This window comes from Seriola aureovittata, chromosome 15 (assembly GCF_021018895.1).
Source record: "Seriola aureovittata isolate HTS-2021-v1 ecotype China chromosome 15, ASM2101889v1, whole genome shotgun sequence".
Classification (NCBI taxonomy): domain Eukaryota; kingdom Metazoa; phylum Chordata; class Actinopteri; order Carangiformes; family Carangidae; genus Seriola; species Seriola aureovittata.
Window position 1 is genome coordinate 6,847,615 of NC_079378.1, and position 12,424 is coordinate 6,860,038.

General features: G+C 30.5%; 1 protein-coding gene across 5 annotated transcripts in view; it reads left to right on the forward strand.

The window, feature by feature from the left end:
• trim3b (tripartite motif containing 3b) overlaps nucleotides 1-12,279 on the forward strand; it is a 43,957-nt gene extending 31,678 nt beyond the window's left edge. For all 5 annotated transcript variants that reach the window (XM_056397929.1, XM_056397928.1, XM_056397926.1 and 2 more), the window contains 3 exons: nucleotides 9,307-9,377; nucleotides 9,542-9,682; nucleotides 9,846-12,279. In XM_056397929.1, the coding sequence (XP_056253904.1) occupies nucleotides 9,307-9,377; nucleotides 9,542-9,682; nucleotides 9,846-9,998 (365 nt within the window). In that variant the 3' untranslated portion in view covers nucleotides 9,999-12,279. The remainder of the gene's footprint in view (nucleotides 1-9,306; nucleotides 9,378-9,541; nucleotides 9,683-9,845) is intronic.
• Nucleotides 12,280-12,424: the final 145 nt, after the last annotated feature.

The following is a 12,424-nucleotide window of genomic DNA, read 5'->3' on the forward strand; positions in this document are numbered from 1 at the left end:
CATAAAAAACGACATAGTATAGCAAGGCATAAATCAACATAGTACAGTAAGGCATTAAAAGTCATAAAAACAACATAGTATAGTACTGCATAAAAAGTCATAAAAACGACATAGTATAGTATGGCATACTGTAAAAAGTTATAAAAACATCTTAGTATATTATGTTATAAAAAGTCATAAAAACTTCATAGTATAGCAAGGCATAACTCAACATAGTACAGTAAGGCATTAAAAGTCATAAAAACGGCATAGTATAGTACTGCATAAAAAGTCATAAAAACAACATAGTATAGCATGACATAAAAAGTTATAAAAACGACATAGTATATTATGGTATAAAGTCATAAAAACTTCATAGTGTAGTAAGGCATAAAATGTCATAGTATAGTAAGGCATTAAAAGTCATAAAAACGACATAGTATAGTATGGCATAAAAAGTCATAAAAACGACATAGTATAGTATGGCATAAAAAGTCATAAAAACGATATAGTATAGTATGGCATAAAAAGTCATAAAAACATCATAGTATATTATGGTATAAAAAGTCATCAAAATGACATATTGTAGTAAGGCATAAAATGACATAGTATAGTATGGCATAAAAAGTCATAAAAGAATGACAGTATAGTAAGGCATAAAATGTCATAGTATAGTAAGGCATTAAAAGTCATAAAAAGGACATAATATAGTATGGCATAAAAAGTCATAAAAAGGTCATAGTATATTATGGTATAAAAAGTCATAAAAACGACATAGTATATTATGACATAAAAAGTCATGAAAACCAAATAGTGTAGTATGGCATGCTGTAAAAAGTCATAAAAACATCATAGTATATTATGGTATAAAAAGTCATAAAAACTTCATAGTATAGCAAGGCATGAATCAACATAGTACAGTTAGGCATTAAAAGTCATAAAAACGGCATAGTATAGTACTGCATAAAAAGTCATAAAAACAACATAGTATAGTATGGCATACTGTAAAAAGTTATAAAAACATCTTAGTATATTATGTTATAAAAAGTCATAAAAACTTCATAGTATAGCAAGGCATGAATCAACATAGTACAGTTAGGCATTAAAAGTCATAAAAACGGCATAGTATAGTACTGCATAAAAAGTCATAAAAACGACATAGTATAGTATGGCATACTGTAAAAAGTTAGAAAAACATCTTAGTATATTATGGTATAAAAAGTCATAAAAACCTCATAGTATAGCAAGGCATAAATCAACATAGTACAGTAATGCATTAAAAGTCATAAAAACGGCATAGTATAATACTGCATAAAAAGTCATAAAAACGACATAGTATAGTATGGCATACTGTAAAAAGTCATAAAAACATCATAGTATATTATGGTATAAAAAGTCATAAAAACCTCATAGTATAGCAAGCCATAAATCAACATAGTACAGTAAGGCATTAAAAGTCATAAAAACGGCATAGTATAATACTGCATAAAAAGTCATAAAAACGACATAGTATAGTATGGCATACTGTAAAAAGTCATAAAAACATCATAGTATATTATGGTATAAAAAGTCATAAAAACCTCATAGTATAGCAAGCCATAAATCAACATAGTACAGTAAGGCATTAAAAGTCATAAAAACGGCATAGTATAATACTGCATAAAAAGTCATAAAAACGACATAGTATAGTATGGCATACTGTAAAAAGTCATAAAAAACGACATAGTATAGCAAGGCATAAATCAACATAGTACAGTAAGGCATTAAAAGTCATAAAAACAACATAGTATAGTATGGCATACTGTAAAAAGTCATAAAAACGACATAGTATAGTATGGCATACTGTAAAAAGTCATAAAAACATCTTAGTATATTATGGTATAAAAAGTCATAAAAACTTCATAGTATAGCAAGGCATAAATCAACATAGTACAGTAATGCATTAAAAGTCATAAAAACGGCATAGTATAATACTGCATAAAAAGTCATAAAAACGACATAGTATAGTATGGCATACTGTAAAAAGTCATAAAAACATCATAGTATATTATGGTATAAAAAGTCATAAAAACCTCATAGTATAGCAAGCCATAAATCAACATAGTACAGTAAGGCATTAAAAGTCATAAAAACGGCATAGTATAATACTGCATAAAAAGTCATAAAAACGACATAGTATAGTATGGCATACTGTAAAAAGTCATAAAAAACGACATAGTATAGCAAGGCATAAATCAACATAGTACAGTAAGGCATTAAAAGTCATAAAAACAACATAGTATAGTACTGCATAAAAAGTCATAAAAACGACATAGTATAGTATGGCATACTGTAAAAAGTTATAAAAACATCTTAGTATATTATGGTATAAAAAGTCATAAAAACTTCATAGTATAGCAAGGCATAACTCAACATAGTACAGTAAGGCATTAAAAGTCATAAAAACGGCATAGTATAGTACTGCATAAAAAGTCATAAAAACAACATAGTATAGCATGACATAAAAAGTTATAAAAACGACATAGTATATTATGGTATAAAGTCATAAAAACTTCATAGTATAGTAAGGCATAAAATGTCATAGTATAGTAAGGCATTAAAAGTCATAAAAACGACATAGTATAGTATGGCATAAAAAGTCATAAAAACGACATAGTATAGTATGGCATAAAAAGTCATAAAAACGATATAGTATAGTATGGCATAAAAAGTCATAAAAACATCATAGTATATTATGGTATAAAAAGTCATCAAAATGACATATTGTAGTAAGGCATAAAATGACATAGTATAGTATGGCATAAAAAGTCATAAAAGAATGACAGTATAGTAAGGCATAAAATGTCATAGTATAGTAAGGCATTAAAAGTCATAAAAAGGACATAATATAGTATGGCATAAAAAGTCATAAAAAGGTCATAGTATATTATGGTATAAAAAGTCATAAAAACGACATAGTATATTATGACATAAAAAGTCATGAAAACCAAATAGTATAGTATGGCATGCTGTAAAAAGTCATAAAAACATCATAGTATATTATGGTATAAAAAGTCATAAAAACTTCATAGTATAGCAAGGCATGAATCAACATAGTACAGTTAGGCATTAAAAGTCATAAAAACGGCATAGTATAGTACTGCATAAAAAGTCATAAAAACGACATAGTATAGTATGGCATACTGTAAAAAGTTAGAAAAACATCTTAGTATATTATGGTATAAAAAGTCATAAAAACCTCATAGTATAGCAAGGCATAAATCAACATAGTACAGTAATGCATTAAAAGTCATAAAAACGGCATAGTATAATACTGCATAAAAAGTCATAAAAACGACATAGTATAGTATGGCATACTGTAAAAAGTCATAAAAACATCATAGTATATTATGGTATAAAAAGTCATAAAAACCTCATAGTATAGCAAGCCATAAATCAACATAGTACAGTAAGGCATTAAAAGTCATAAAAACGGCATAGTATAATACTGCATAAAAAGTCATAAAAACGACATAGTATAGTATGGCATACTGTAAAAAGTCATAAAAACATCATAGTATATTATGGTATAAAAAGTCATAAAAACCTCATAGTATAGCAAGCCATAAATCAACATAGTACAGTAAGGCATTAAAAGTCATAAAAACGGCATAGTATAATACTGCATAAAAAGTCATAAAAACGACATAGTATAGTATGGCATACTGTAAAAAGTCATAAAAAACGACATAGTATAGCAAGGCATAAATCAACATAGTACAGTAAGGCATTAAAAGTCATAAAAACAACATAGTATAGTACTGCATAAAAAGTCATAAAAACGACATAGTATAGTATGGCATACTGTAAAAAGTTATAAAAACATCTTAGTATATTATGGTATAAAAAGTCATAAAAACTTCATAGTATAGCAAGGCATAACTCAACATAGTACAGTAAGGCATTAAAAGTCATAAAAACGGCATAGTATAGTACTGCATAAAAAGTCATAAAAACAACATAGTATAGCATGACATAAAAAGTTATAAAAACGACATAGTATATTATGGTATAAAGTCATAAAAACTTCATAGTATAGTAAGGCATAAAATGTCATAGTATAGTAAGGCATTAAAAGTCATAAAAACGACATAGTATAGTATGGCATAAAAAGTCATAAAAACGACATAGTATAGTATGGCATTAAAAGTCATAAAAACGGCATAGTATAGTACTGCATAAAAAGTCATAAAAACAACATAGTATAGTATGGCATACTGTAAAAAGTTATAAAAACATCTTAGTATATTATGGGATAAAAAGTCATAAAAACCTCATATTATAGCAAGGCATAAATCAACATAGTACAGTAAGGCATTAAAAGTCATAAAAACGGCATAGTATAATACTGCATAAAAAGTCATAAAAACGACATAGTATAGTATGGCATACTATAAAAAGTCATAAAAACATCATAGTATATTATGGTATAAAAAGTCATAAAAACCTCATAGTATAGCAAGCCATAAATCAACATAGTATAGTATGGCATAAAAAGCCATAAAAAAATGACAGTATAGTAAGGCATAAAATGTCATAGTATAGTAAGGCATTAAAAGTCATAAAAACGACATAGTATAGTATGGCATAAAAAGTCATAAAAAATGACATAGTATAGTATGACATAAAAAGTCATAAAAACCAAATAGTATAGTATGGCATGCTGTAAAAAGTCATAAAAACGGCATGCTGTAAAAAGTCATAAAAAGGGGGCGTCGTGTAGCGTAGTGGTCTAAGCAGGCGCTCCATGTGTAGAGGCTACAGTCCTCGCTGCAGTTGGCCCCGTTTCGAATCCCGCATCGGACGGCCCTTCGCTGCATGTCATTCCCCCTCTCTCTGCCTCCCCGATTCCTGTCTCTCTCCACTATACTATCAAATAAAGGCATAAAAAGCCCAAAAAATATACTTTAAAAAAAAAAAAGGTCATAGTATATTATGGTATAAAAAGTCATAAAAACGACATAGTATATTATGACATAAAAAGTCATAAAAACCAAATAGTATAGTATGGCATGCTGTAAAAAGTCATAAAAACATCATAGTATATTATGGTATAAAAAGTCATAAAAACGGCATAGTATAGTACTGCATAAAAAGTCATAAAAACGACATAGTATAGTACTGCATAAAAAGTCATAAAAACGACATAGTATAGTATGGCATACTGTAAAAAGTTATAAAAACGACATAGTATATTATGGTATAAAGTCATAAAAACTTCATAGTATAGTAAGGCATAAAATGTCATAGTATAATAAGGCATTAAAAGTCATAAAAACGACATAGTATAGTATGGCATAAAAAGTCATAAAAACGACATAGTATAGTATGGCAAAAAAATTCATAAAAAACTTCATACTATAGTAATGTATAAAAATGACATAGTATTGCGTGGCATAAAAAGTCATAAAAACAACATAGTATGGTATGGCAAAAAAGTCATAAAAACATCATAGTATATCATAGTATAAAAAGTCGTAACAACGTCATAGTATAGTATGGCATAAAAAGTCATAAAAACGTCCTAGTATATTATGGTATTAAAAAGTCATAAAAACATGATAGTATAGTAAGGCATTAAAAGTCATAAAAACGACATAGTATAGTATGGCATACTGTAAAAAGTCATAAAAACGACATAGTATAGTATGGCATAAAAAGTCATAAAAACAATATAGTATAGCATGGCATAAAAAGTCATAAAAACTACATAGTATATTATGGTATAAAAAGTCATAAAAACGACATAGTATAGTGTTGCATAAAAAGTCATAAAAAATGACATAGTATAGTATGGCATATTGTAAAAAGTCATAAAAACGACATAGTATAGCATGGCATAAAAATTCATAAAAACGACATTATATTATGGTATAAAAAGTCATAAAAACGTCATAGTATAGTAAGACATAAAATGTCATAGTATAGTAAGGCATTAAAAGTCATAAAAACGACATAGTATAGTGTGGCATAAAACGTCACAAAAAGGTCATAGTATATTATAGTATAAAAAGTCATAAAAACGTCATAGTATAGTAAGGCATAAAATGTCATAGTATAGTGTGGCATTAAAAGTCATAAAAACGACATAGTATAGTATGGCATAAAATGTCACAAAAAGGTCATAGTATATTATAGTATAAAAAGTCATAAAAACGACATATTATAGTAAGGCATAAAATGTCATATTATAGTAAGGCATTAAAAGTCATAAAAAATGACATAGTATAGTATGGCATAAAAAGTCATAAAAAATGACAGTATAGTATGGCATAAAAGTCATAAAAACGTCATAGTATATTATGGTATAAAAAGTCGTAAAAACGTCATAGTGTAGTATGGCATAAAAAGTCATAAAAACCACATAGTACAGTAAGGCATTAAAAGTCATAAAAACGACATAGTATAGTACTGCATAAAAAGTCATAAAAACGACATAGTATAGTATGGCATATTGTAAAAAGTCATAAAAACATCATAGTATCGCAAGGCATAAATCAACATAATACAGTAACACATAAAATATCATAAAAACAACATAGTTTAGTATGGCAAAAAAGTCATAAAAACGAAATAGTATAGTATGGCATAAAAAGTCATAAAAACAACATAGTATAGAATGGCATAAAAAGTCATAAAAACTTCATAGTATAGTAAGGCATAAAATGTCATAGTATATTAAGGCACTAAAAGTCATAAAAACAACATAGTATAGTGTGGCATAAAAAGTCATAAAAAGGTCATAGTATATTATGGCATAAAACGTCATTAAAACCACATAGTGTATTATGACATAAAAAGTCATAAAAACGTCATAGTATAGTATGGCATGCTGTAAAAATTCATAAAAACATCGTAGTATATTATGTTATAAAAAGTCATAAAAACGACATAGTATAGTACTGCATAAAAAGTCATAAAAACGACATAGTATAGTATGGCATAAAAAGTCATAAAAACAACATAGTGTAGCTTGGCATAAAATATCATAAAAACGACATAAAAAGTCATAAAAACAACATAGTATAGTATGGCAAAAAACGTCATAAAAAACGTCATAGTATAGTAAGGCATAAAAATGACATAGTATTGTGTGGCATAAAAAGTCATAAAAATAACATAGTATAGTATGGCAAAAAAGTCAAAAACATCATAGTATATTATGGTATAAAAAGTCATAAAAACATGATAGTATAGTAAGGCATTAAAAGTCGTAAAAACGACATAGTATAGTATGGCATAAAAAGTCATAAAAACAACATAGTATAGCATGGCATAAAAAGTCATAAAAAGGTCATAGTATATTATGGCATAAAAAGTCATAAAAACGACATATTATAGTAAGGCATAAAAAGTCATAAAAAATCACATAGTATAGTATGGCATAAAATGTCATAAAAAGGTCATAGTATATTATGGTATAAAAAGTCATAAAAACGACATATTATAGTAAGGCATAAAATGTCAAAGTATAGTAAGGCATTAAAAGTCATAAAAACGACATAGTATAGTGTGGCATAAAAAGTCATAAAAAATGACATAGTATAGTATGGCATAAAAAGTCATAAAAAGGTCATAGTATATTATAGTATAAAAAGTCATAAAAACGACATATTATAGTAAGGCATAAAATGACATAGTATAGTATGGCATAAAAAGTCATAAAAAAACGACAGTATAGTATGGCATAAAAAGTCATAACAACGTCATAGTATATTATGGTATAAAAAGTCTTAAAAACGTCATAGTGTAGTACTGCATGAAAAGTCATAAAAATGACATAGTATAGTATGGCATATTGTAAAAAGTCACAAAAACATCATAGTATATTATGGTATAAAAAGTCATAAAAACTTCATAGTATAGCAAGGCATAAATCAACATAGTACAGTAACGCATAACATAGCATAAAAACAACATAGTATAGTATGGCAAAAAAGTATTAAAAAAACGAAATAGTATAGTATGGCAAAAAAGTCATAAAAAACGACATAGTATAGTATGGCATTAAAAAGTCATAAAAATATCATAGTATAGTAAGGCTTAAAATGTCATACTATGGTAAGGCATAAAAAATCATAAAAACCACATAGTATAGTATGACATAAAAAGTCATAAAAACCTCATAGTATAGCAAGGCACAAATCAACATAGTTCAGTAAGGCATTAAAAGTCATAAAAATGACAGTATAGTATGGCATAAAATGTCATACTATAATAAGGTATAAATGTCGTAAAAACGTCATAATATAGAATGGCATAAATGAACATAGTATAGTAAGGCATAAAAATTCATAAAAATGTCATAGTATAGTAAGGCATAAAACGTTATACTATATTAAGGTATAAAATATCAGAAAACCTTAATTAACCTAATGTGCATGTCTTTGGACTGTGGGAGGAAGCCAGAGTAACTAGACAGAACCCACACAGACACATGGCCAGAGATCGAACCCGGAACCATCTCACTTTCAGGCGTTGGTTCTAACCACTTTATTACCGTGCCACCCCATAAAAAAAGTCATTTGGTTGTACCCTCTTGGAGACATTGATATGATCTATGATCTAATATGACTTCACTCCAAACATAGTGTGAACGAGTTCACCCATATATTGGTAGGGACAATTCTTTCCTTCCAAAATATTGGTAGGGACATGTCCCTACCGTCCACATGCAAACCTACGCCCTTGCTGCAACCTTTAATCCCACAGTGCAGTGCCCTTTGTCTAACCCAACCCCTGATTACGTGATCGAGCTGTGCCTGTACGATACTGATCAAACATACAAGTACAACCCATTGTAATCATCACTTACTATTACAATAATGAGCATTTTGTCACATGCACTTTGTTTTTTCTTTTTGTGTAAATGGCTATGGAAAGATTTGTGTGTATGATTTCTCTTTGCTCCGACTCCAGTGCCACGAAACTAACCAATGTCCCCTGTTTACTATAAGACAATCAGTGTTGAACTCAGCCAATATGTTTGTGAGAGGGGATTGAATCTCAGAGCCTTGAGCCTTTCCAGACAATCTAACTTTGATGTTTTGTTCTGTTCTGAAAAAACAAGCAATCATGTAACTCAAAGCATATAATGCATGAAAAAAATGCCAGCACACTATTGCAGGCAAAACAGCTAACCATTTGAATAAAGTATGTTATGTAATTGCAGCTTTGGGCAGAGCTACTTCAAATTTGTTTAAACATCCTACTAACAGTAAAGGGAATGAGGCAAACTACATGAATCAGCTCATTCGTTCAATAACCTGCTTCTGTCTCTTCATCCAGGTCCACACTTTGTTGCAGTTAACAACAAGAATGAAATAATTGTGACCGATTTTCACAATCACTCTGTGAAGGTAAGATGTGCTGCGTTTAAAAGAAAATCTTTCTCAGAAGTTTTTGAAAACACATTTATGTGGTCTTAACCTTTATTCATTTAGACACATTCGCAGTCATTATATGTATCAAAGTACACATGGAGGTGTAATCAAAGCTTGTGTTGACTGGCTTCCTGTCCCAGGTGTACAGTGCAGATGGAGAGTTCTTGTTCAAATTTGGCTCTCACGGTGAAGGCAATGGTCAGTTCAACGCTCCCACTGGTGTAGCTGTGGACTCCAATGGTAACATCATTGTTGCAGACTGGGGTAACAGCAGAATACAGGTGAGACAGGTTGTTTTCATCACATCTGTAGGACTTAAAAACTTATTGCCTGTGATGTGGATCTTCAGTATCACTTCAGACACAGCAAACTGCCATATAAGTCACAGCAACCTGAAACTTGCAAATCTGAGTGCCTGAGTATGTTGTGTTTTTCCTTTTCCAGGTGTTTGACAGCACAGGCTCCTTCTTATCCTACATCAACACCTCAGCAGACCCACTCTATGGCCCCCAGGGCCTCGCCCTCACCTCAGATGGACATGTGGCTGTCGCTGACTCCGGCAACCACTGCTTTAAGGTTTACAGATATCTGCAGTAGGCTGAGGAAGACACATGTCCTGTTCAGACAAGTTAATGTCACATATCACTTGTGGACATAGAGCTGCAATGTGCCTGCACACTTTACAGTGACCCCAAACATTAATTTCCTTTTTATTTTGTCTGTAAGATCTAATATTCAGAGCAGACAACATACAAATCTGAAAAAAATGTCAGATAAAAAACAACTCAAACCCCAAAAGTGTAATTAAAATGTTATTAAAACAGAACAAGCCAGTTATCCAAAAACTTGTTGTAAAAAGTAACATTGTTTCTCAAAAGACTATCTTGTTTTAAAAAAAAAGTTTAAAATAAATAAAAATGTAAACGCAGCTAAGAAACAAAACCTGTGATCAGATATTTCCCTATCTGATCACACATGGTTTGTCTACCTGAAACTGTAGAAGGGGAAAATGAACTGGAGATTAGCCTGTGGAATAAGGCGTTTCAGCTCTGTGTCTTCAAAGTGCGACCTCACCAGTAGACAGCCTGACAAATCTAAAGTCGGTGATACACTGCAATTTTTTGGGCAACAATCCCAGCAAACCAACCAGCAAACAGAGTGAGACAGGGAAGCAGGGAGGAGTCAACCACACTGTTTCACCCCCCTCGAGGAGAAGACGACGCTTTGTGACTGAAGTACAGTAACAATGCTCAGGCTTTTTCTTGAACACTGTTGCATGTCAGTGTGCTCCAAAAAATTCCCCTGTGGTCACTGCCTTATGATTCCTCATCAGTAAACACAACAGAACACATACACACAGACAGGAATGTGTTGTTTTAAAAGAAATGATTTCTTATTCTCATTCTGCACCTTATCACTCTGACTAAATCCCTGCACATGAATATAGTAATTTTTTGTTACCAATATGCAAATTTTTTTTGTTTTTGTACCCAAAGACAAGCAAAAAGAAGCACAACAGTTAATAGGATGAAAAGGTTTTTGAACCAGCTCAAATCTTAACATCAAGTCTAACTAGTCTTTCTCTTCTATTTACTCAAACTTCTTCTATCTGATCCCACTAGTTCTTGCACTTTTGTGTATTCATATCTACAACCTGATATAGTTGTATATATGCATATTTAGATGTGTGTGTACATATATATATATATATAATATATATATATATATATATATATATATATCATGGAAAAAGGAAAAAAATATTTTATTCCAACTTTATGAGCAACAGTGTATATATATATATATATATATATATATATATATATATATATACACACATATGGATTTGGTGTCCATGTTATTTCACTATATAACCTACTTATTCCAGCACCTACTGAATCAAGAATTTCAACACTGGAGTATATACTAATACAGTAGTAGAAGGTCATGCCAAGTAGTAGCCAACTGAATGACATCAATGGAACAATGTTGTATACACATTATTTGCTGTATTTTATTTTTGCAAAGGATTTAATTTATTTTTAATTTTCTTTTCTACATAATTTGTTCTACAAATTATTTTTCTAATTGGTGCGTTTGAACTGTCTCCTCTTTGCCAAACGTCATTGTACATAGGTCTTGTAACTTGTAGCACTGAAAGCTGTTCTCTCTCGTTTGCCTCCTCCTCCTCCTCAATGAGCTCACATCCAGTTATACACAGTAACTTCTTCTTCCCTCCGCCAAAAACGTATTGTCGTAAGTTGTTGTTGAACATTGCACAAAATACAAATATTATAAGAGTTATATATAGTTTGCAAGAGTAATATATGCCTCTGTGTATAGTTATCATTTAACATAATCAGAAAAGTGTAGTGTATATTACAATCATATTCTTGTTGTAGCTCACAAGCACCTTTTATCATGGATTTTCCAGTGGTTGCATTCATTTGCTTTGTGGTTCGGTGTTTTGAAGGTTTTCTGTGTTTGCTCTTAGAGAAACACAACACCAGCTAACACGCAGTGACACTGAGAGTTTTTCCCCTGTGTTTTATTCTTTTACTGTATGAACCCTGTAACCGATCTCTCTCCATCTGAATTTTTCACTCATTGGAAAACTCTGTAATGACAATTCCCTCCTCCATTAATTGTTCAATTCAATAATCCTGTTTTTTTTTTTTACTATCTCTCACCTGTACTGGTCACTGACCTGCTCATGTCTGTGTGAAATAAAGGAATAAAGGAAGAACATATAAATGAAACACAACCATCAACCATCTTGTGTAGCCTACTGTATACAACAAGAGGCCAGTCTTACAAGTAATCACTATGTAATCATGGCAAAGGTATGATTGTAAATATTAAAGAATAACACGACAAACTGTTGTGCAGATGCTCTGTTTTGTATAACCAGACTTGAGAATGCATTTATTTCTATAAAACGGTTAGAAAGATATATTGCTTTTGGGAGTGAACATTCATATGCTTGTTTTTTTTTTTTGGCAGATTAGAAATCTGCTTTTCCA